This window comes from Aethalodelphis obliquidens, unplaced genomic scaffold (assembly GCF_003676395.1).
Source record: "Aethalodelphis obliquidens isolate GAN/ISIS:26980383/991018 unplaced genomic scaffold, ASM367639v1 scaffold24, whole genome shotgun sequence".
NCBI classification, from domain to species: Eukaryota; Metazoa; Chordata; class Mammalia; order Artiodactyla; family Delphinidae; genus Aethalodelphis; species Aethalodelphis obliquidens.
In genome coordinates this window covers 4,521,261-4,546,291 of record NW_020837968.1, presented here as the reverse complement: position 1 = coordinate 4,546,291, position 25,031 = coordinate 4,521,261, and the positions used below count along the sequence as shown (strand labels likewise).

Genomic DNA, 25,031 nt, shown 5'->3' with positions numbered 1-25,031 from the left:
GAACATACACCGTGGTCTCTCTCATTAAAAAAGTTCTCTGAGCCCCCCTGTCCCCCACCTTCCTACTCTCTACTGGTCCATTTGTCTTCTCTTTTTCATTACAAAATTCTTTGCAAGGGTTGTGTGGTGTTACTGCCTCCTCTTTGCCTCTGATTCTCTCTTGAATCTACTCCAATCTGACTTTCTTCCTCACCATCTCACTCAAATCACCCTTATGAGCTCAGCACTGACCTAAGGACTAGCAGATCCTTTGGTCTCTCCGCTTCGCAGCTAACTTGACCTCTCAGCCTTTGATACTGTTGACCGCTTACTCCCTTTTGGAAAGCCTTTCTTGACTTGGCGTTTGGGGCACCAGACTCTGGAGGTTCTCTTTCCACTCATTGTCTGCCTCACTTTTTTTTCTTGCTTCCTTATCTCCAAAACTGATGTGTTCCTGAGCTTCACATTTAGAAATTCACTGTCAGCATCTTCCCTTGGGTATTTAACAGGCATGTGAAATGCAGCATATCCACAATAGAGTGCCGAGTCCTTCCTTCCCTTCTCCCCACCGACAGAACGGAAGCAGCAAGTCTGTTCTCCCAGTGTTCCCGTCTCAGTAAATGGTACCCCATTCACACAGTTGCTTAGGCCACCAACCCTGGAGAAATCTTTGATTCTCTTCTCTCACAGCTCACGTCCATTCCATCAGCAAGTCCTTTCTTTACCTTTGAAAGTATGACAGCTTCTTACCATCATACGCCCACCCCGCTCCACCTTCCTCTTTAGACCATTGCGTAGCCCTCCTGAAGGTCCTCGCTCCACTGTTTCCTACAGTGTAGCCTCTGCTCACCACTCAGAGGGACCTATTTTTGAAAAAGCCTCTGAACTTGATTGTGTCACCCACCTGCTCAAGGCCATCCTGTGGCTTCCCGTCACACTTAGAATACAGCCCATCCTCCTTTCCTGAGCTTCGCGACTGTGCTTCTGCCTGTCTCTGTGCCCTCATCCTCTCCCAGTCTTCCTCTGCCCTCAGAAGTCCAGTCTTCCTGGTTCTTTTAGCTTTTCTAACCTTAGAGTCTTTGCACTTGCTGTTCCCTCTGTGTTACATTTTGTTTCTCTGCGTTGTCACGTGACTCACTTCTCACCACCCCATTCAGAGCTGTGCTCTAATGTTGTTCCCTTATATATGTATACGTTTATGTTTTTATTTGTGTTTACATACACTTTTACATACATGTGTTGTGATATTGGAGTATATTCTTTGAAGTTGATTTCAGTCAGATATCTCAGTTTGTAAGTTAAATGGTCAAAAATAGTTTGTCCTCTTACAGACTTTCTAATACAGATTAATCATTTATAATAAAATGCTTTTACAAGCCTGCTTTAAAACATTTTTTAAGGGAAATAACCATATATAAAGTAAGAAATATAACAAATCTTGAGCATTCACTTGTAAATATATCCAATACCTGTCTTCAAATATTTATTTTCTCACAGAAATCTTTTTAAATCTTCAGCAACATCGGCCAGTATAGACAGAAGTGCCCCTCTAGAAATAGGTCTGCAGAGATCTACTCAAGGTATGTCTTGTTGCGTGTTTATATTGAACTTTCAAACACCAGTCCCCAAACTATATGTTTATTTACTTCTTTTTTCCTTACAGTCAAACGAGCTGCAGATGAAGTTTTGGCAGAAGCAAAAAAACCGCGAATTGAGGTAATGGAACTTTATTTTAAGTGATTCAGGTTTTTTATGGAGATTGGACTCATGTAGTAGTAAGAATTCTTTGCTCATAGTAGTGCTCAGAACTTTTGTTTTCCTGGAAAAGTGGTAATATTAGAATGAACAGTTGATTAATAAGTAGCTTGAGCTATCGTGTAAGATCTCTCACATACAAGCTGTGTGATGGACAAATCACTTTATTTTCTTTGTCTTTATACCCTTACGATGAAAGTGTTGGCCTAGATGAGTGGTCAGAAGGCTTGTTCTATAAAGGGCCAGATAGCAGCCACTTCAGGCCTTTTGGGCCTTGTAGTCTTTGTCCAGCTCTTTCACTCTGCCGCTGTAGTGTGAGAGCAGGCACAGGCGATGCATAAATGAACAGGCGAGGCTGTATTCCAATAAAACTTTATGAAACATGGCCAGCCAGATTTGACCTTTGTGTTGTGGTGTGCCTACCTCTGGAATAAGGTGGTGTAGGAGTTTACTCCACTCTGAAGAGGCGTGAACATGAAGTCCTTATTCCAGTTACTTCTTCCAATATTGACATATCAGGTTATATGTTTTTTTGGTAGCATTTTATAGCCAGCAAGTGGAATATTAGTATTGGTAAACAAGGGTAGTTCATGTTAAATAGAACCCTGTAAGCAATGCAGTTAACGTTGAAAAGAAAATTTGTTGACCAGCTCGTATACTGCATAAGACAATTAAACTTTTGGAGTTTAAATTGTATGAGTACAATACTGTTTATTTAAATTTGTAACAAGCCCTAGATCAGTTGCATATAAACCCTCTGAAAATGGAGGATCATGTATTAGAGGCACACTTAAAATCTGAGAAATGACTGAACTGGCTATATATCAATGACCAGTAGAGGAATAACACTTGGGGTCACCAGTAGTGTTAACATTACTAGAAACTTAAGTTTTGTCATTTCACACTTATATAAAAATCAAATAGTTGTACCTTTTGCCTGCTTCACGAACAGCAAAGCATCCACAATTAAGGATCAGAAAGGTAACTTGCAGAGACAGGGTTGGTTGGTAAGTACATACAGTAGAATCACTGACAAAATTTGATGCTAAGATACATAATTTTATTTAAGGATACTCTGAGACATAGACACGATGTTTTTCAGATGATGGTGATAATTAGCTCGTTGTTATTCTGTGCTAGGTGATACCGTATGTACTTTATGTATGTCATAACTCATGTAATCCTAACCACCATCTCCTGAAGTCTGCAGTACTGTGCATGTCATCTGTGAGCAAACAGGCTCAGAGACAAGTGACTTGCTGAGGTGCACAAAACTGGGATTAGAGCCCAGGCAGTGTGGCTCCTACCTAGTCCACTATCCTGGGTACAAATTTTGTGGCAGTAAAACTGAAATTTTCCCCAACTCTCTTTATGTGTAAGGAAGTTATAACCCACTTTGTACAAAGTGAGTGAATTTAGGACTTCCCTGGTGGCGCAGTGGTTAAGAATCCGCCTGCCAGTGCAGGGGACACGGCTTCAAGACCTGGTCCGGGAAGATCCCACATGCTGCGGAGCAACTAAGCCCGTGCGCCACAACTACTGAGTCTGCGTTCTAGAGCCTGCGACCCACAGCTACTGAAACCCGCGCACCTAGAGCCCATGCTCTGCAACAAGAGAAGCCACCACAATGAGGAGCCCACGCACCCCAACGAAGAGTAGCCCCCACTCGCCGCAACTAGAGAAAGCCCACACAGCAACGAAGACCCAACGCAGCCAAAAATAAATAAATTTTTTAAAAAAGTGAATTTAGAGATACCATTTAGTTGGAAAAACGTGAACTTCATGGTTTAATTATTTGAAAAAAAATTGAACATATCAGAAATGCAAAATTGCTAGGATCTGGTAACTTTAGAAACCAGCAAGAAATAGCATCATAAAATGCTTTCCAGAGCATTTGTAGGGTTAAAATAAATTACATAAATAGCTATTGATATATTACATAAACAGTTTTCAGTTCAGCAGATCTATATTGAGGACCTGCTGGGCACTATGCTAGCAGAGAGAAGCCTTAGGATCTGGTTAAAACCTAGGCTGCAGTTGTCTCTAAAATCAGTCTCCTGAGACTTCCTTGGCAGTCCAGTGGTTAGGACTCCCTGCTTTCACTGCTGAGGGCCCATGTTCGATCCCTGGTTGGGGAACTAAGATCCCCACAAGGCGCACGGTGCGGCCAAAAAAAAAAAAATAAGTTTCCGAAGGAACTTGAGTAATACGTGTTAAATCATTCTTACAAATGGAAAGAATTTAATGTGCTTGTTAAAATATTAATCTTTGCATTCATCTCAGCAATATGCCTGTTTCGAGTTTTACATGGTTAGAACACAATTGGAGCACATCTCTCTGGACCTCTTGAACGTACTGATGGTTTTTATACAATTTCATATTTGTTAGCCATAGACGCTGACTCTGGTTCTCAGTTTTCTTGTCTGTTGAATGTGGGCATTGAACTATATCAGAATTAGTAAGTTTTGTTTTTAAGTAACCGAACACTTTTCAGACTGACTTTTACCTGAGATTCTAATATCTAAATGAGGTAAAAGTCGAGCTACCAAAGTTGAATTCAGATAAGAAGTGGCTCCTGGGCACTTTGTAGGAAGCTCCTGATGTTTTGAGGAACATACTTTGAAAACCATTAAAGTTTCACTTCTGGTGTTTTGTTCTGTGCTGATAGATTCAGGACCTGGGGCAACAGATGAAAAAAATCTAGACCCAAAATGAAATTTTTGACTGTGGCAAAGCCTTCTCATAAAATTTAGTTATAAACTTCCCTGAAGAGAAGGAATTTATTTGTTGTATGTTATCTTTCTGAATAAAAGTAGCTATGATATGTTATGGGAAGAACACTTAATCATAGAAAAAACTTACTAAAGTTTATTTGTAAGCTTTTAGTCAGTTTTAATCTTACATGATCCAACATATGTTTATTATTGTTCTCTTTATGTAACTAAAAATATTTTAAAATTGACCAAAGGCCAGTGATGCCTGGGACTTTATAGGTGGGAACTTGGGTAAGGAAAAGTTATGTGCAGTGTTTTTTTTGTTGTTGTTCTACAAGTTAAATAAAAATTTAAAATATTCACTGAGTGATTATTTTCAGGATGAAGAGTGTGTACGCCTTGATAAAGAGAGATTGGCTGCTCGTTTGGAGGGTCACAAAGAAGGGATTGTACAGACTGAACAGATCAGGTAAGAATTTCTTTAGTAGAAACTGAACAGTCTAGGTATATGTAAGTATACATGGAAAAAAGGGATATTAGTATGCTGTCTACATGTGTTCTTCATTGCCTTCAGTTCAGAAGATGCTTGAGCATGTTTTATGATGGGAGGATTGGAAGCCATTGTGCTACTTATGCTTTTTGGAAGCTTCTTGATTCTGTTACCATATTGATCTTTCCTTTTTAAAAATTATAATCCAAGCCACTCGTTTATCATGAAATCTTTTGTTGGTTTATAGCAGTGATTAATAAACTTTTTATGTAAAGTACCATGTGTTAAATATTTACATTTAACATGATTATTGATATGCTTAATTCTAGTTTTAATTTGCTGTTGTTTTCTGTTTGTCTCTTTGTTTTTTTTCCTTTTTGGGGGACTAAAATTTTGTCCCCCAAAAAGGAAATTCATTTAATTTTGGATTGAATGAATACATGCTGTAATTCCCTTCTGTCTTTTTTGTTGGCTGATTAGTTTATGCTCTTGTCCTGTTTGAGTGGTTGCTAGGGTCACAGTCCACCTTCTGTGCTCCATCACCGTGTGAGTAAGCACGGAGCCTCAGCTAGAAGGCACTCGCAGTTCCCTCCTCTTGGCCTCTGTGATACTCCTGTCATATATTTTACTCATACGTGTGTTATAAACACCAATATGCATCATTCTTATTCTTGTTTAAACTATCTTTTAAAGAGATTTAAATAAGAAAAAAATTTCCATGCCTCTTCTTTACTGTTGTAGACCTGTGTACCCATATTTTTTCCTTCTGCCTGAAAGACTTCTCCCCCCACCCCCCAAAAGACTTCTTTTAACATTTCTTTTTTGTGCAGGTTTGCTAGTGATTCTTTCAACTTAATTTTTATTTTTGAAAAAGTTTATTTCCCCTATTTTTTTTTTTTTTAATTTTCACTGGATATGGAATTCCAAGCTACGTCTTTTTAAAGTACTTTACAGATGTTGTACTGCTGCCTTCTTGATTGCATTGTTTCTGATTAGAAATCTGTCATCCTTATTTTTGTTTCTTTAAATGTGCCCTTTTTTCTCTGACTACTTTAAAAATTTTCTGTATTGCAAGTTTTGAGCTATGTAATTATCACATGACTTGGAGGAGTGTTCTTCATCTTTCTTGTGCTTGAGGTCCATTGAGCTTTTTGAGGGGATTTTTGGGTTCATAATTTTCATTGAATTTAGAAAATTTTGGGTATTGCTTCTTAAAAATTTTTTTCTTTTTCCCTCTTTCTGGCCTAATTACTCGTATTCTGCTGGAAGCTGTCCAACAGCTCACTTGGGTTCTTTTCTTTTTTTGGATTCTTTTTTCTGTTCATTTTGGATAATTTCTATAGTTCACTAATGTTTTCTTTTGTAATTATATTCACATTACATTTGTAGTCTCCAACATTGTATTTTTTTTATCTCTACAAGGTGGCTAAATATGCAGTCCATGTCTTTACTTGTTGAGCATATGGAATAGTTGCATTAATTCTTTTAATGTCTTTGTTTGCTAGTCCTACGTCTGTGTCAGTTTATAGTGTTTTTGGTTTAGATTTCTCCTCATTTTGGCTTGTATTTTCCTGTTCCTTTATATGCCTTATAATCTTTGGATACCAGACATTTTGCATTTTATGTTGTTGAGTGCTAGATGTTTTTGTATTCTTCTAAATTTTCTTTAGCTTTGTTTTGGGACACAGTTAAATCACTTGGAAACAGTTTTTTCCTTTTGAGTCTTGACTTTAAGGTTTGTTATTTGAACAATGTTAATTTAGAGTAGTTATTCCCCACCACTGCAAAGTCGAGACCATTCTGAGTACTCTACCTAATGCCCCAGGAATATGAGGTCTTCAGTCTGGCTGGTGGCAACAGGTATTATTATTCCTCCTGAGTGAGTGCTGGACACTGTTCCCTCTAATACTCCTGGTGGTTCTGTTCCTAGCTTTAGTTTCCAGTTGTTTATGTGCTAGTCAGTATTCTGCTGGAATACTCGAGGGGGACCTTCTGTGCAGCTCTCTCTTCTCAGGTACTCTGGCCTATGAGTTTCCATACGCCTTGTTCTTGCGTATGGAAGAATCCCAGCACCATTTTCTCAGATCAGGAAATACAGTTTTGCCTGGGTTCTCCTCCCTCTGCCATGTTGGAAACTTTCAAGGCCATAAACTGCAGCTTTCATAGGACTTAATTATTTAGTTTGCATTTGTCAGAGATCACTGTCTTTCATTGCTTGATATCATGTATTGTGTAAACTATTGTTTCATGTATTTTGACTGGTTGTTTCAAGACAGGAGAGTTAATCCAGTCCCTGTTACTTCATCTTGGCTGGAAGTACAAGTCCAATGATTGTCCAATGCACGTTTGATTATAGTTTAGAAAAGTATTTGAATTTGGCTCAAGGTATGCTGGTATGCTTTAGATTTTAAGGGAAAGTTGTGTATTATTATGTAAAATGAGTCAAATACTAATGCATATTGAGCATATACTTTGAGCAAGTACTTTCATACCTAATGTAAATAAAATACATACTATGTAATACTACCATGTTTAAACCTGCAGGAATTCCTGTCCTTTTCCCACATGTTGTTTAAACGTATTTCAAGATTGTCATCTTGTGATTAGACTAATAATTTTATCAACTGTTGTTAAGGTATCCAAACTCTTTTTCTTGTTTTACATTTTGAAAAATGACACTAAGCTTAAGATTGTGATCTTAATGAAATCTATACTTTCATTGTTGTCTTTTTTGTTTTCTAAATAGTTCTGAAAGCATAGGCTCTGTTTGCTATTTCACATGTTATTTGAAAATAAAGGAAAGAAAAAGAAAATTTCAAAATATGGTTTTATCTTCTAGGCTTTAAAAGGAGTATATGTTTATGTGGCATATAAAAGCCTCTGTCATCTATAAAATTGATATGTTGTACATTGTAGCATATAGATTTGAAACCTTGAAATAAGTTTCGAGGAAAACCTAAACTGTGAATTCTTCACGGAATGAAAAATTTTTACCCCCATTCTAGGGTGGTGCATGCACATGCTCACATATGTGTGTGTGTTTGTATAAGTTGCATGGGTGGGAGGGAGGGTTAGCAAGTAAAAGTCTCATAGAAAAGGGCTTTTTTGGGGGGTGGGGGGAAGTGCAGAGAAAGGTTTATTGCAGGGCCAAGCAAGGAGAACGGGTGGCTTGTGCTCAAAAAACCCAAACAATCTGAAGGGTTTCAGCAAAGTAGTTTTAAAGGCAGGGTGAGGGAGGGATGTCCCAGGGTATGTGATCAGCTTGTGCAAAATTCTCTGATTGGGAGGGCAAAAGGTTAAAAAAAATGTGAAAAATTTTTTGCATTGTTCCTTCTAAGAAATTACTAGTTTGCTTATAGTGCAATATTTCTATAGGGTCTCTTTCTTACATGGTCATAAGTTATCAAATATGTCAGTTTTATATATAAGAAGGAAAGCTTAATTATTGCCACTTATAGTGTTATTACCAGGAACTTAAAAATGTCACAGAATATTTTATGATATGCTCAAGAGATCCTTGCTGTGAATATTAAGAAAGAAATTGCTTTCAGGTCTTTGTCCGAAGCTATGTCGGTGGAAAAAATTGCTGCAATCAAAGCCAAAATTATGGCTAAGAAACGATCTACCATCAAGACTGACTTAGATGATGATATAACTGCCCTAAAACAGAGGAGTTTTGTGGATGCTGAAGTAGACGTGACCCGAGATATTGTCAGCAGAGAAAGGGTGTGGAGGACGCGAACAACTATCTTACAGAGCACAGGAAAGGTAATTGAAATATTTTATTTGTTCGTTAGAGTCAGTGTGTGTGTTTCATCTACAGTTGGTTATAAAACTGGTTAAAGTTTCCCATGAGGAGGAAGTTTCAAGTTCATATCTGACAGATCGGTAATAATGTAGACTTCTAAGGGGCCATATTTACCATTCCATTCTAGCATGTGGTTGGTTGTTGGTCACCAGAGAAGCTGATGAAAAAGTCTGATACAAAGCGTGAGTCCCTTTATTTTCACCTCATTTGTAAATCCAAAGAGATCTACAGTTTTCTTGTTGATGAGATTTTTGCTTAAACCTAATGAACAAGGAATATTGATGGCAAGCTCTCTGATCATTAATGCCGTTATTAATTTTTTTCCTCACAAAGTAGAGAACTTAACGAAAATCAGTCAGCAAACATGTATTGAGTGTGTTTGATACGTTATAGTCTGTTAGGTGGATGTTTATTCCTTATTAATGGAGTTGTTTTGTTTTTTGCTACAGGATTGTGGGTTTTCTTCCTTCCCTTTCCTCCCTCCTCCTCCCCTTCTCCCTGTCTCCTTCCCTTCCTATTCATGATTACAAAAACTGCATTAAAAAACATCCTCGTTCATACACCTTTGTGCATTTATGTCTATATAGCAAAAGGATTAATTCCTAGAAGTGAATTGCTGATTAAAGGAGATATGTACTTTAAATTTTGAAAGATAAGTTGAAAGATACTGGATGTTTAGTATCTTAATACATCTCCAAAAAGTTTGCGTTGATTCTGTTTCACTTACCTCTTTTCACCTGTCTTTTCCTCCCACACATCCGAATTTTCCCTTAAATGTTAATTCTTCACTGATGCCCAGTTCACAGTGGTGATTTGGTGAGAAGGTTTATAGAAGTTATGAGATTACTGATGAAAGTGAACTTTAACATTGGTCCAGGCAGACTGGTTTTCTTTGCAGTTCTTTTTGGATTCTGGCCTTAAGTTTACTGTGCCATTTTAGTAGGAATAAAGCTACTAGAAAAGAATATATGAAGGAAAGAATTCTTTTTCTTTTGTACTTTGACTTGTTTTACAAAGTACTTGAGGTCAAGGTTAAGAATCATTCTCCAGAGCTTAGAATTATAGAGAAATTTGAGAATGTGAGTAAACTTTCATTTTTGTATTTAAAATAAAGTGATCTGTTGATACTCATTTTTACTGCCTAGTATGGCTAATAGTTAAATACTGTTACTTATATTGTTCTACCAACGTTCATTGTAACGTTTGAAATGAACAATTTTCTTTGAGCTCTAGGTGGCAGGATTGTACCATCATTTCAAAACTTAGTGTTCTAATATAATTTACTGTTGTTGGCACCAATGTGTAATTTTAAAAATAAGTTAATACTAGAAGAACTGTTTGGTAGCTAGGTTTGTTTCTATGAGTATGAACATTTTTAAAAGTCAAAAGCAACAATTTTAACTGAAACCCCTCTCTGTATACTGTTCTCATCTGCAAAACTCTAAAATAAACCCTCTAAAAAAACCTTTTTAGGTACTTATAGCCCTGAAAGCCCCTGTGATTTTTGACAGATCTTCATTATTACCAGGTATCAGGGCTTTCTTTTTTTCTGAGTTTCCGAAATAAAAGACAGGTTTAAAATTCCATGAAAAATGTAACTACATACTTTTGTAGTTATATTACCACTGCAAACACCCTACAAAAAGGCAGCCTGATTTTATAATACTGTTTAAAACATGCTTTTAAACTTACATACACAAGTATATGTTCATCTTTGAAAGATTGATAAAAAGAGATCACTAAAAGGAAGATAATAATCCCCTGTAATTCTACCACACAAAGATAGCTAGTAACATTTTGATTGATTCTTATAGAGTTTGTGTCTCTCATGAAATGCTTTATTATTTTTAAAGTAATGAAATTTGACTTTCATATTTTCAACTATTTTCATAATAGGATTAAGATTTTATTTGCATATGTCACTGTGTTGACCTTCTCACTGCTGGTGCAAAAGCAGTGGTTGGTTAACTGCTGGCATCTTGGCATGAATCAAAGCATTGGCACCAAACTTTGCTAGTAGCCATTTTGTTCTTCACCTACTAATGATGTCCTTGGTGAAATTTGAAAATTTACTAATTTTATTAAATCTTAACCTTTGAGTATATGTCTTTCTAGTATTTTCTATGATGAAATCAGAGCATACAAAGCACTCCTGCATCCCCAAATCTGATGATTGTCTCCACAAAGAGCACTTGTGCATTTGACATTTTTTCGAAAATGAGGGAAGAAAGCCTGTTCATTCAAGAAATGGAACTGACAGTATTTGTTGCCAGTAATAAAATGTGAACTTTCATGAGAAAATTAGAATTTGAGAGGTTTCTTTTTGCTACTGAGACCTTAACAGTTTCCTAAATTTAACATAGTGCCACTCTTCCTTGTCCTTACTTTTTGTGCATTTTGGAAAATACTTTTTCATAAAAACAAGTTATTTTTATGTGGAATATTTTTTCCCTCATTTTTGTAGGAATTAATATTTTTAAAATATTTTAGTTTAAATTTCTAATGTGATAAATATTGTAACCTATATAATAAAACTCTTTGGGGTGTGCCATAATTCTCGAGAGTGGGAAGGGGTTGTGAGACATTTGTTTGCTGTCCTAAAGAATTATAGGAACTTGTAAGTACTATTAGTGGGGCAATGGTTAAAGTTATGTTTCAGGCTATCTCACCTTTTGTATACATGTTTATTTGTGTAATATTTATTCAGCATCTACCAGCCAGGCACGTGGTGGGCACTCACTAGAGATGCATTGGTCCTGGCTTTCACAGAGGTTATATTCTTTAATAGGAGAGAGATAATTAAATAAGCAGTAATTGTGACATATGACATTATAGGGATGCTACCCAAGAAGGGCAGCTAACTTGGTCTAGAACCACGACGAGAGAATGATACCTAAATAGTAAAAAGTAATTAGGAGGGACAAGCTGTCCAAGCCAAAGAAACAGTATTCTTAATTGTATAGAGAAGAGAAACCACTTGAGGTTCACGAGGACAGGGACGACGTCTCTCTTAGTTGTCATTGTGTCTGAGTGCCAAGCGAGGTGTTTGGCTTATAGTCATAACATGTTGCTTAAAATGATAAGTGATTGACAGGCAGAATTAGAAGAGCCCCAAGGGAACTGAGGGAGAGACTCAGGTAAAAGAAGAATATTTCATGAAAGAAGGAGGAGTCAGATTCGTCAGCTTTGTTCAGTGTTGCTAAGGTTGTTCGTGCAAAAGTTAAGTTAAATTTTTAAATTGCATTCCAACTTAAAAACTTTGAAAAGTGCGTGTTGAGTCCTAACAAACAGTATCTTAAAACTTTCAACATCTCATAAAAATTATAGCAGTCTGAAATTAGCACTGGAGTTTATTATACCTAGAAGAGAATATAGTAGTTGATTTCTTTCAGAAGGATTAATTTCTTTTAGAATTAAGAAGCCCCCTTGGCAACAAATCTGCCATATTTTTATTTTTTTTAATATTAACTTGTTTCCTGGTTACATATTTGAATAAATGGAGAATATGAATGAATTTATAGCCAGTTATGCACTTTAAGTAAAATGAAAATAAGTGAGTGACACGGGGTTTATAATAATTGATCTTTGGGTGAATTTCCTAGTAGCAGTTGATTCTTACTTACTTGTGTAGTAATCATACCTCATTATGATGTAGTAGGGAAGAATTGATAGGAAGAAAACTGAGTCTGAAATTGTTTATTAAGTAAACTTACTGCTTTTGGATATTTAATTTTAAGCAGACTTAATAATTAAAATCCATTTGTTTCAGAATTTTTCCAAGAATATTTTTGCAATTCTTCAATCAGTAAAAGCCAGAGAAGAAGGGCGTGCACCTGAACAGCGACCGGCCCCAAATGCGGCACCTGTGGTAAGAATGTTTTGTTGCTTATGTAGTAATTTTAATGAAAGCGATTATTCCGTGTTGTAATTTTGAAAACATCTTAGAGTATTTATTTGCTTCTTTATTGTATAGTTGACATACAATGTTATATTAGTTTCAGGTACACAACATAGTGATTCTGCATTTATATATATTACAAATTGATCAGAACCGTAAGTCTAGTAACCGTCTGTTAACCATACACAGTTATTGCAGTATTAATGACTGTATTCACTGTGCTGTACATTGCATCCCTGTGACTTAATTTTTTTGTAATTGGAATTTTGTACCTCTTAACCCCTTTTACGTATTTTGCCCCAACTCCCCCCAACCCCTTCGGTGACCATCAGTTTGTTCTCTACATCTGTGAGTCTGTTTCTGTTTTGTTTGGTTTGTTGATTTGTTTTCTTTTTTAGATTCCACATATAAGTGAAATCTATGAAGCCAGTTTCATAAGGTTCAGCAAAGGAAAAATAATATGCAAATAAAATCTTTTTATATAGAATTTTTTAAAGTATGTCAAAATTTGGTAGAGTACTAATGCAGTCTTTGCAAGAACTAGTAGTTTTATTTGTTCATGAAATCCTTGGTGTTTACCCTTTTAGAGGTAGTGAATTTTTGCCGGTATTTAGACGAACACTTGAGGTGACTTTCTGGCAAGTTTTTAAGTGCCTCTTATTTGTCAGGCAGTTTGCTGACAAGGATACAGGAGGGACAAGAATGAAAGCCCCTTTGAGCTTGTAGTCTAACGGGACATACAGATGAGTCAGACAGGTAGTGGGGCAGGTGACGTTATGGTGAAACACAGGGCGCCTATGGTCATGAATTGGTTGACATCTTGAATAGCAGCTGGCATGAAACTTATGTCAAATCTTAAAACAGTTCGGCCATTATCTTCTTGACTGAATATTCTCTCTGTTTCCATAATCATTAAAATACTTGAAAATTTTAATGTTTGGCATTTCACAATAGAAGTGTATACCTAGTGACAGTCTTGAATTGAGTATCTTTTATTTGGAATAATAATAGCGGTAGCATCCTGTTGTAACGAAATGAAGCATATTTCAGTATTTATGAATACCATGAATTTCCCAAGCAATTTTGGGAATATTCTTTAAATCTGCTTCTTTAGATTATTACAGACTGAGTTTTATATAAAGTATTTTTGAATTAAATTATACATCATTAGATTAGCAAGTTTTTCTCAGTATTTTTAAAAAACACCTTTGTTAGCTTCAGTTTTACACTGTACATTGATATATGGGTTTATTGTCATTGTTATTTATTTAATATAAGGATTAATAATTGGAATAATTCAGTTAAAAGGCTCCAAAGTGTCAGCCCAATAAGCTTTGCATTAAAAATTTTTTTTTGTTAAAAATAATTCATGACTGGAGACAGTTTATTAATTTGTGAAGAAATTTAAGTAATTAGAATGAAATTACTAAGTACACCGATTTTATTTCTGCAGTGTCTAAGAATTTTGCTTTGTGCCTTTGTGCACGTTTACTTGGGGTCCTTTGCCTTGTCCCTGGCAGGGATGGTAATTTTCTAGCAGTAAATAGTATCTTGAAAATCAGCTTCAGATGATTCCCCACTTTTGTCTACTCCTTGTTTTTGTCTTATTGGCTCAAATATTGAGAAGAAGAAGGCTTAGAAAACAATACCCTTATTGTGTTTTTTTATTATGAGTATTAAGTAACAATTTAAACAATATTGACATGTAACTCATAGTTATTATATTTTTCTACAGGATCCCACATTGCGTACCAAGCAGCCTATTCCAGCTGCCTACAACAGGTACGACCAGGAAAGATTCAAAGGAAAAGAAGGCAAGTTACTTAATTTTGGTCTTCCCCTTACCGTGGCCGTGCTGAACTTGAGAGGCACTGTGGCCTGGTGTTCGGGGCAGGGGTTGGCAAACTAACGTCTGCAGGCCAAGTCTGTGCCACCATGTACATGTTTTCGTGAATCAAGTATTGTTGGAACACAGCCACACTCATTCATTTTTGTGTTGCCTGTGGCTCCTTTAGTGCTGTGACAGCAGTTTGAATTGCGACAGAGATCGTGTGGCCTTCAAAGCCTAAAAATACTGTCCAGCATTTTACAGAATAATTTTGATAAGTTACTTTAAGTGCAGTCTCTTTCAGTTTCCTCCTGTGTGTCATTACAATACTAATAGTAGCGTTAGTAGTAGTCCCTATCTTTTAGTGTTATTGTGGGGATTAAACTAGTTAATGAAGTCCCCAGAATAGTAACTGGTATATGTAATAAGCTATCTATAAATATTTACTGCTAGTAGCCTTAATTCTGTTTCTCAGAAGTTTATTTTAGAATGGAAATTCTATATATAAAATCATATTTCCCCATTTATAAAGGTATACATTGAGAACTTGGGAAGCATAGATTTTAGAGTAGGCATGTGAGGACTTGTTTTGTGATAGCTAACACGGCTAATTCAATAGTGAACCATTTCCGCATCAGTAAGATGGCTAGTGAGGGGTGCCTGATGTCAGCGCAACTTCTCTTGGGATCTTCATTTATCTTGACTTCATTCGTGAAAAAATGGGTTAGAGGCAACTAGAAGTTTATCATTTACGATTTTTTTCCTGCATAATCTGAAATCTCCATTTAAGTTTATTAAAGGGTTTGTTGTCTTTATACAGTGAATTTTGTGTGCTGGTTTCATTTGCTGGATAAAGGCATGTACTGAATCCATGGTGTAGAAAGACAGTAATGTGTTCTTTTATCCACTGCAATGTTTTTCTTTTGGGACGAATTATATAAAGTAGGGGTTGACAAATTAGAGCCCACAGACCAAATCTGAACCTCCTTGGGCCAAATCAGGCTGTGCTCATTTGTTTACATATGTTGTTCATCCTGCTTTTGCACCACAACTGCAAAATTCAGGAGTCGTGACAGAGACTATACGGCTTGCAGTGTGTAAAATATTTAATATCTGACCCATCACAGAAAGGTATATTGGGCCTCTGTCCTGGAGTCCCTGTCGCTATTTACAACGTTGCTTTTCTGTGAGTTACATAACATATGCTGATGATTGTAATTTTGGAACACAGCTTTTTATAAGTTAAGGAGGTCTCATGGTGTTAGATGCTTTTAGTGGTGCTGTAGTTGAATATTAGGACTAAATAATTTGGGGGTTATAAAGTATTTTATTCAATCTAATTTTTGATATTTCCAACCAACTATATGACCGTTGAACATGGTTTTAGAGTCCTAACCAGCTTCTGCATTTTGGGCTCATTGGTGTGTATTGAATGTATTTTGGAGACCAGTACTCCTTTTAAAGTTTCTAACTTCACAAGTATATAATTTAACTTTATATCTATAGTAGATTCAAGGCTTTGTCATTCTGTTGAACTGTCAGATATAATGTAGATTATTACTTTAGGTTTGTTCTTTATCATGAAATATGTAAAGTCTAATGGTAACCTCCCTTTCTTTATAGAAACGGAAGGCTTCAAAATTGACACTATGGGCACCTATCATGGTATGACGCTGAAGTCTGTAACGGTAAGTCACTCTGAATGCAGAGGTTCTTTTGTTCCATTCATTTTATGTGAGTAGCAGATGTTGAAGGAAATCTTTGTTCTCCAACATTTTCAATTTCATACATTTATCTTTAATGACCAGTTGTGCTGACAGAGCTGTGGGGTGATTATTTGATTCATGGGTGTCTTTTTTTTTTAAACTGAGTGTAAAGAAACCTGCTTTGATTAACTTGCAAGTAGATTGTATGCTACCTGGTTAGAGAATTTAAAGTCAGTGAGGAGTTACGAGATTCAATTTGGGAGAGTTCTTTGCCATAATATCTCATGTTATTAAAATGTAACGCTGGGCTTCCCTGGTGGCACAGTGGTTGAGAGTCCGCCTGACGATGCAGGGGACGCGGGTTCGTGCCCCGGTTTGGGAAGATCCCACATGCCGCGGAGCGGCTGGGCCCATGAGCCATGGCCACTGAGCCTGCGCGTCCGGAGCCTGTGCTCCACAATGGGAGAGGCCACAACAGTGAGAGGCCCGCATACCACAAAAAAAAAAAAAAAAAAAGTAACGCTTTACGTTCTAAAAAGACAGATTGCAGTGATTGATGTCATGCTGCAAGTTGCATACTTGACACAGCCAAATACATGACGTCCATGATTATAAGCCTTTGGCTCACTTTTGGCAAACTTTCTTTTTTTTTTTTAATGTCCTAAAGATGGTTATTTCTAGGTGATCTGACCAAGGCCCGTTTTTTTTTAAATAAGTTTCAGTTGTACAACATTGTAGTAACATCTGTGTATGCTACAGAGTGATCACCACCACAAGTCTAGTTACCATACACCATACAGCTGACCCCTTCACCCATTTCACTCACCTCGCAACTACCTATCCCTTTGGTAACCACTAATCTATGCAATAATCTTTGTTATCTGTGAGTCTTTGTTCTTTTTTTAGTTTCTGCACTGATATTTGTCTTTATATGTATTTTGCTAAAACACTTATTTTTAAATTGTCATCAGATTTGTTTTTGTATTATTGAAACTGTACGTGGACGCATTATTCATTCAACAAGTGCTTATGAGTATTTGTGTCAGACCGTGTTCTGGTTGCTTGGGTTGTTGCTGTGAATAAGCCAGATAGGACTCTTTACAGAAAGGAGTGAGAGAGGCCTCTCTGAGGAGGTGACAGTTGAGCCAGAGCCTGGTGACAAGCATTCCATGAAAGACACGCAGGGTCAGGATTGAGGCCCATACAGCAGCACGCAGGCCAGTGTCTCCAGAGTCGAGTGGGTGAGGGGAAGGTGGTAAAAGGTTAGGTACACCCATTTTATGAGATCTGCCTAGGTCTTCCTGACTTCAAAAGGTAACTCATAGCTGTAAGATTGAACTTAAATTCTTAAAGATTTATTTATTGACCTTTTCTTGGGGTCAGAACTTGCCTCCTCGCCATTCCCCAAGTGAATTATGGAACTGATGTTGTTACCCTGGTGTAGCCATCAAAATAAGTTTTTTTGTGGTTAACTGTTGCTGCTGTTGGTTTTACTTTTGTCTCATCTAAAATGCCATGAAATTGATTTCATTACTGAGCTTCCGAGCAATTGGTAAAATCAGTGATAGTTTTTAATAGATGCTTTTTACAGAACAGTTTTTCTGAAATCCAAGGACAGCTTCTTAATTAAACAATGTGTGAATGATAAGGCTCTACTTCCTTATCAAAGTCTTTGTTCCTAAATATAAGAGGCGAACAGTTCTATGGTGTGTGATTTTACAGAACTAATCACAAAAAGACACTGTGTAGGAACGCAGCAGAAAGACTAGAAATGGTCAAATTGTTAGTACTTCCAATATTTTAATGCCCAGTTTGCATCTCTGTGCTGCTTGTGGCCTGATTCATTTAGCAGTTGTTATTGAGAACTTTGAACCTGAAAGCTTTGAAATTACTCTGATAATTGTTTCTTTTTAGTTGAATCTCAAACTTATCCTTTCAGTGTAATGTTTTTTCCTCCTCTTTTTTTCTTTTGAAACTGTTACCTGTTTGTGAGCTTGCAAGTTTCACCAACTTTCTACCTCATTCTCCAGTTAAGAAAGTTTCTGTTATGAGATCCACCCAGACATACCAAGCAGTTAAGAGTATGTTAAAGGCTTTGTTGCACAGATGTGACTTCCTTTCTAATTTATGTGCAGCTCTGCTACCATTGTTCTTCAGGGTTTTGATATGCCTGGTTGATGTACAGAGTTACCAAGATTAGTTTCAATCTGCATTAGGATTGATCTGCATGTCTTTTAAGTTCAAGACACCAGAGTTCTCTTAGATGTTAGACTAAATTAATAAGTCACATTATGCAGACTAGAAAATTTTCATACAAATGAGTTTTTTTCTGTATCTGTTACAGAGAAGGAAGGGGTATGTGTTTTGATAATATTTCATAAGAACCATAAGTTATTGAAATCTATAGAAATTAGGGCCCAGGCAGTATATTTTGTAACACTTTGTAAAGATAATAATTTGTTGAAGTTTATTATAGGAACAGAAGCTCAGGTACCTTAAAGTTACAGGTTTGTAAAGTATAGCTTTTGAATTGTGCCAAGAAATACAGAGACACACCACCTCTAAGAGTAGTTAGAGGGCTTTCCTGGGTTGGGACACTTCCCCCAAAATATGTCACTTGGGTTCTATAATGTTTAAGAAATACTGGATTAAGCAGATTTTGTGGTATAGGAATCTCATCGTTTTTAATGTATAAATCTCTCTCTCTTTTTTTTTTTTTTTTTTGCGGTACGCGGGCCTCTCACTGTTGTGGCCTCTCCTGTTGCGGAGCACAGGCTCCGGACGCGCAGGGTCAACAGCCATGGCTCACGGGCCCAGCCGCTTCGCGGCATGTGGGATCTTCCCAGACCAGGGCACGAACCCGTGTCCCCTGCATCGGCAGGCGGACTCTCAACCACTGCGCCACCAGGGAAGCCCCTATAAATCTCTTAATTGGAACACAGGAGTATGGACTCTTTCCCAAGCTTGTTTAACCCCCAAGTTTGCCCCTCTCCTCCCTTCTGTTGAGAATACTGCAAAGAACCAGAGTTGCATAGAATCAGTGTAATTGAAGCTATCTTAGGAGTCGTGGTTTGGGAGTAGAAACCGTTCAGTATGGGGGACATCAGAATATATTTTCATGTATTCCTTCAGTGAAAGGGGCCGTTTTAGACTAAGAAAATGCCACTTGATAATGCTTTTCATTGTATAGTAAATAAGGGAGATGATGAAGACCTTTTTTTGTTAGGTAGTAGCAAGGAACTTATCTGTGGTTCCACCGGAGAGGGAATAAGAAAGATATGATCACAGTTCATTGTTATTATTTATAAAGATTTGGAAATCCTTTATCAAGAACTACTTTATTTTAATCTCCCAATCTAGCTTGTTGATGTTCACGTGGAAAGGCCACGTGTTCTAGCCTCTGTTTATTCTTTCCTCTGTTCTTACTGAATATCATTGACTCTCGATAACCTTGCTGTCTTCATTTTTGAGGAAACCTTTTGCACTCTGAAATCATACAGATCAAAAGCTTCCCTTTAAGGTCGTTATTTGAAGAGACTCCAACAGACATCGTAGTTCTTATGATCTCTTTTGGGAAACCATTTTTTTGATAGTAAGTAAACTTGGGTGGATTTTCAGTATCTGTGTTAGAGGTCTAATATTATCACTGTCAACTTTCACTTTTGAGAAGGATCCAGAATCTCAGTCTCCTCCAAGTTACATTCTTAAGCAGGAATATATACATCAGTAACTGCCCCATTCCCTGTTCTATAAAGCTTGCTTCGTTCTCATTTGGTGGTCAGTTAACGTGTTCATCCCTGCTTGAAATGTTACGGGAGTGTGCTAGTACCAGTGCTCTCTGGAGGTGGGCCTAGAGCCGGGGCCAGGAGGAGATGGAGGTAGCTGGTTAAGACGTTGTTACTCAAGACTCTCCTTCCCTTCCCTCCCTCTACTCTTCCTTCAGCAGATATTTCTTGAGTGCTTTTGTATGCCATGTACTATGCTAGGTGCAGGGACATCGAAGATGAAGAAAACCAGACATATGAGTATGGGCTTTTTTAATGGTCTGTTGGAGGAGAGACACATCAGTCAGTCACTCAGATGTGAAATTATGACTGTGCCACGTGTGTGCAGATGCATTGTGCCGTGAGAACCTAAAGTTGGAGGATTTTCTGTGGGAGTCGGAACACTTCATTTGAGGAGGTAGTACTTGAAGTGAGATCCAGAGTTTGAGTAGAGGCTGACTTGAAGATTGCAGGAAAGTGCATTTTAGGGAGAGTGAACAGAAGGCAGGAGTAGATGCCCTGGTGGGAAGAGCATGGCACTTAGAAAGATTTGGAAGGAGACTGGTGATTGTGTGGACTCGAAGGATGCCTCTGGGAAAGTTTCTTTCCAGAGGTAGGTACAGCCTGCCTGTCTGTGCGTGCCAGGGCCTCTCTGCACGCTTCTGGGGCCATTCGTTGTGCCCGTCTAAATGTGGCCCCACGCTTACCGCAGTAGTAATTCCAGGGTTTATTTTACTCACTAACACTTAAAGAATCAGAGTATGTCACGTAAGCATGCTGGATTTCCAGCTTCTTTTGAGAGGCCTCTGGCATGACTGGGCGCTGGGCCCACAGTCCAGCGTGGCAGACCCACGTCCCCTGAGCAGGACACCTTCCACACCTGGGACGTGTTCCCCCGGTAGCCTCAGGCCTCGCCACTCTGGTCTTTTCTGTCGCCTTCTTCACTTATTTACACCACCTTCTTAGGCCCTATTGACCTTTCAGTATGAAATCCCTGCTCTAAATAGAGGCAGTGCTAGCTTGTTAAAGAGAAGTCAGTCACTTGGAAACACAGATTTAAGGCTTTGAAGTCAGTCCTGGCTTTGAATCTCAGCTCTTCCACTCATTCCACCACTAATGAAGTTGAGAAGGTTATGTAACCTTTCTATCAGTGGTCTTGTTTTTATTTTATAATAAAGATATTAGAATTTATATTACAGTATTATTGATGAGTGAAACAGGCACTGTGTAAAGTGCTCAACACAAAAAGGACTCAACAGATAAATAATGGCTACTTTTATTATGAATTTATAATTTTATGTATAATCTCAGCTTGTCATATGTGTAAATGTAGGCAACTGTAGCTTCAGTGATACAATTTTCATTCAAAGCTATGAAGACTAGTTTACTTAAACATTATGAGAACCCTTTTCTTCTCCAGTAACTGGGATATTTTTACTCTAGCTGTGTGTGTTTATCTTAAGGTAAAGTTCTTTATCCTTGGAGAGAATATTGCTACAAAGACATTATCGTTTTAAGTGTGTGACAGCTTAGCTAGTTAGGCTTTTCCATTTACTTGTTAGGGCTCATATATAGGAAGAAATGTCATTTACTTAGATTTAAATTATTTACTTTGATCCAAAAAGTATGTAACTGTTGAGATTTTAATATATGGTCACAGAATTATAAGTAGGAATATTACTTCTACAATTTATAATTTGTTGCATTCTACATTTAGATTGGCATATTATTTTGCTCGAGAATATTATATTACACTTGAAATAATTTTCAGAACTTGTTGCCTCTCTTGCTGTTTCAGGGAACTGGGATGGTTCTGTCCTATGTCAGCCTGACCAACATAAAGGTGTACCCCCTAAACAAACCAAACATTGTGTGTTTTCTGTCAGTAACTCGTTATATGTCTTAAGCTTTTGAAAGTCAACTTTATACTTTTACTGTCTGTTACATGAAGTAATACTTAACTGTTAACATATTAGTATTTTGTGCATAGTTTATTTTTTATTATATCTGCATTTTCATAGACTTTTCTAAGATTTCATCACTAAACTGGACAATGTTGTTTCTCTGTACTCAAAACTTCCCTTCTATCCCTTTTATAGTAGTTTTCCCCAAGTGATTTTTCCAGATTTTTGGGTTAAAAAAATTTTTTTTATAATGTTGTGCTTGTTGTAGATTTGGCGCATACCTCCATATAAGGGAGACAGAAGAAGAGAGAAGAATGTTGTAATCATACAATATTATGATTTCTTTGCCTGTTTGTTGCAGCAAATTAGGCATCGGTTTTCTCATCTGAAAAGTGGTATTATAATAACCTCCTCTGAGGTCTTCAGGGTTTCAAATGTGCACAGGTGTACCTAGTTCAGCATTGTTCTTTCAGTGCTGTTTGTAGCACTGAATTAATTGTAGTTATGAACTTTTTACACTGAATAATACAGAGCCTCTGTTCATCCACACTTTTTAAAATTAGTTGGGTGGATAAGTGGGGGGAGGGATAAATTGGGAGATTGGAATTGACATGTACACACTACTATATATAAAATAGATAACTAATAAGAACCTACTGTATAGCACAGGGAACTGTACTCAATACTCTGTAATGGGCTTTATGGGAAAAGAATCTTTAAAAAAAAAAAGAAAAGAGTGGATATATGTATAGGTATAACTGATTCACTTTGCTGTACACCTGAAACTAACACAACATGGTAAATCAATTAGACTCCAATAAAAATTTTAAAAAATTAATTAGAAAATAAAAAACAATTGGGTGGTATGTAGAGTGAACACTTATTTGGGTGGGTATTAATCTCCTTACATTGATACCTTCTTAAAGGTATTAAAATCTCAGTTTACATTAATATTTTGTCAGCATATGATCAGCATTTTGATGCTGATATACTTAGAAAAATGAATAATAGCACAGATCATATTAATAATTGTCAGAGAATTTTAATGCCTATAAAGTAAAAGTTATTTTTATAATACTGCTTTTTTATACTGTTGCTTTCAGTTTATGTATCTTGTTGAGATTTATTGACAATCCATTGCACAATGGATGGTGCTTTTGGAGTAAGCATATACAGTTAAACTCCATTAATTTAGCTTTGCATTTCATTAAAGAATAATTATCGGTTTATCCAAAATGCCTTAAAATTTTAATAATGCCTGTAACATACCTTTTAAAATTATTCTACCAGTGACCATATATTTAATGCCATGATCACACAATTTCTGAGACTTATTTTGAAAGAAGCATAGACAAAGTTATTCTTGACACGTATGTTAGAAGTAATTTAGAAAACCATTGTATAATTTTTAATAATAATGTTAACATCACTTTGTTTCAAAGTGTTTTATTATTGGTTATTGTGAGAACAGGAGAAAACAGAAGCCAGTTTGGAAATATAATGGTATTTTGTTAATACGATAAAAATTTATACTATGAAATTTCAGCTTGATTATATAAATTCTTTTCACTGTAGTTCCATATGAAATGCTGCAGTTATATACATGACTCAGATGTGCACAAAACCAAACTTTAATTTTCATTCAATTTAATATTCTCTCTTGGACATACTACAATATAGTCTTTTATTCTAATTTCTATTTACCTTCATCACTACAGCTTTATTCAGTTTTAACAAAATTAATATCATTATTGAACATATTTCATCACTTTTAAATTCTAACTTCTCAGTGTATTTTTAGACTAACCACTGCTGTTCTTTAACTTAGACATGATTTTATTTTATATATTTTTCTTCATTAATTTGAGGAAAAAAGATTAATATTTAGTATCATGACATGATTTGAATCCGTTTGTTCATAATTAAAAAACAGTATATTAATTACATACTGTAATTGGGTATTTAGATATTTTCTTGTTGGGTACTTTTCTGTTGGCTGTTGTTGGCTGAGTTTTAGTTTGCTCTTTCAATTTCTAGGTCTTCATAAATTGATTTAAATCTTCAATGAATTTCTAATCTTTTGTATAAATCCCACATTCACATTTTATTTTCTTAGTGTCTTAGTGCTTTTCTCTTAATACTCATTGGATTGTGTAGTTAGTTCATCCCTTCCCCTCCCCTCTGTCCCACACCCTGCCAACCTCATTTGATCTTTAATTCTAAGTTTTGGTTTCTTTTCCAGGTCTTTTTCTTGATGGATGTTTCTTTTAGTGTTGTTCTTCTTGTCTTTCCTGCTTCTCGTGTTCCTCTGTGAGTGACTGTTCCCACATATTTATTTTAAATATCTGTTTTTTGGTTGGTACGCGAGCCTCTCACTGTTGTGGCCTCACCCGTTGCGGAGCACAGGCTCCAGACGCACAGGCCCAGCGGCCATGGCTCACTGGCCCAGCAGCTCTGCGGCATGTGGGATCTTCCTGGACCGGGGCATGAACCCGTGTCCCCTGCATCGGCAGGCGGACTCTCAACCACTGCGCCACCAGGGAAGCCCTAAATATCTGTTTTTTAAAGACTCTTAGTTGCTTCTTGTCCGGATAAATCTTACTGTTTAGAACTAAGTTTTTTTTTTGAAATTTCAGAATGGTGCTTTACTGTGAATAAGTTGAAGACACACTCATTTGAAATGCTAAGGAATTAAAGCTTTTAAGATTTTTATTTTTGTTTTAATTGGAGACAAAAGTCATACCATAGAACTCAGGTAATTGTCTCGTTGTTGACATCATATTTTATGTTATTGAAAAAGCATTTGTTCCTCAACATTTAGGTTTGTGCAGAAGTATATAAGATCAAACACAAAATTATTTTGAAATCAAGTCAATTTAACATTTTTACAAGTTACCATTTAAGACAGAAAGAGTTAATTCAGTATTTTATTGTCATCTACAAACAGTGAATTCTGGACACTATCAAACTAATCATTTATCTCCCCTAATTTTGATATTTTAGATAGGTGCTTCAGTCTTCTTGCAGTGTCTTTTTGTCATTTCTATCTTATATGTGTGTTGCCGTAAACATCCTGAAATTCAGTTCCTTATATATTTTAATATACGAAGTTTGAGAATTAAAATTAAGCAGCTCTTTGACCTTTCAGAAGAATTTTAACTTCTATTATGTAGAAGGCTTTTAGT

The 25,031-nt window shown here is 36.6% G+C and overlaps 1 protein-coding gene across 1 annotated transcript in view; it reads left to right on the top strand.

Moving 5' to 3' along the window:
• The window catches only part of CDC73 (cell division cycle 73), a 92,427-nt gene that overhangs the window by 6,255 nt on the left and 61,141 nt on the right, over positions 1 to 25,031 (top strand). Inside the window, exons 4-10 of the mRNA XM_027122159.1 lie at positions 1,497 to 1,559; positions 1,643 to 1,695; positions 4,829 to 4,917; positions 8,490 to 8,706; positions 12,516 to 12,614; positions 14,380 to 14,458; positions 16,096 to 16,160. Coding sequence (XP_026977960.1) covers positions 1,497 to 1,559; positions 1,643 to 1,695; positions 4,829 to 4,917; positions 8,490 to 8,706; positions 12,516 to 12,614; positions 14,380 to 14,458; positions 16,096 to 16,160 — 665 coding nt within the window. The remainder of the gene's footprint in view (positions 1 to 1,496; positions 1,560 to 1,642; positions 1,696 to 4,828; positions 4,918 to 8,489; positions 8,707 to 12,515; positions 12,615 to 14,379; positions 14,459 to 16,095; positions 16,161 to 25,031) is intronic.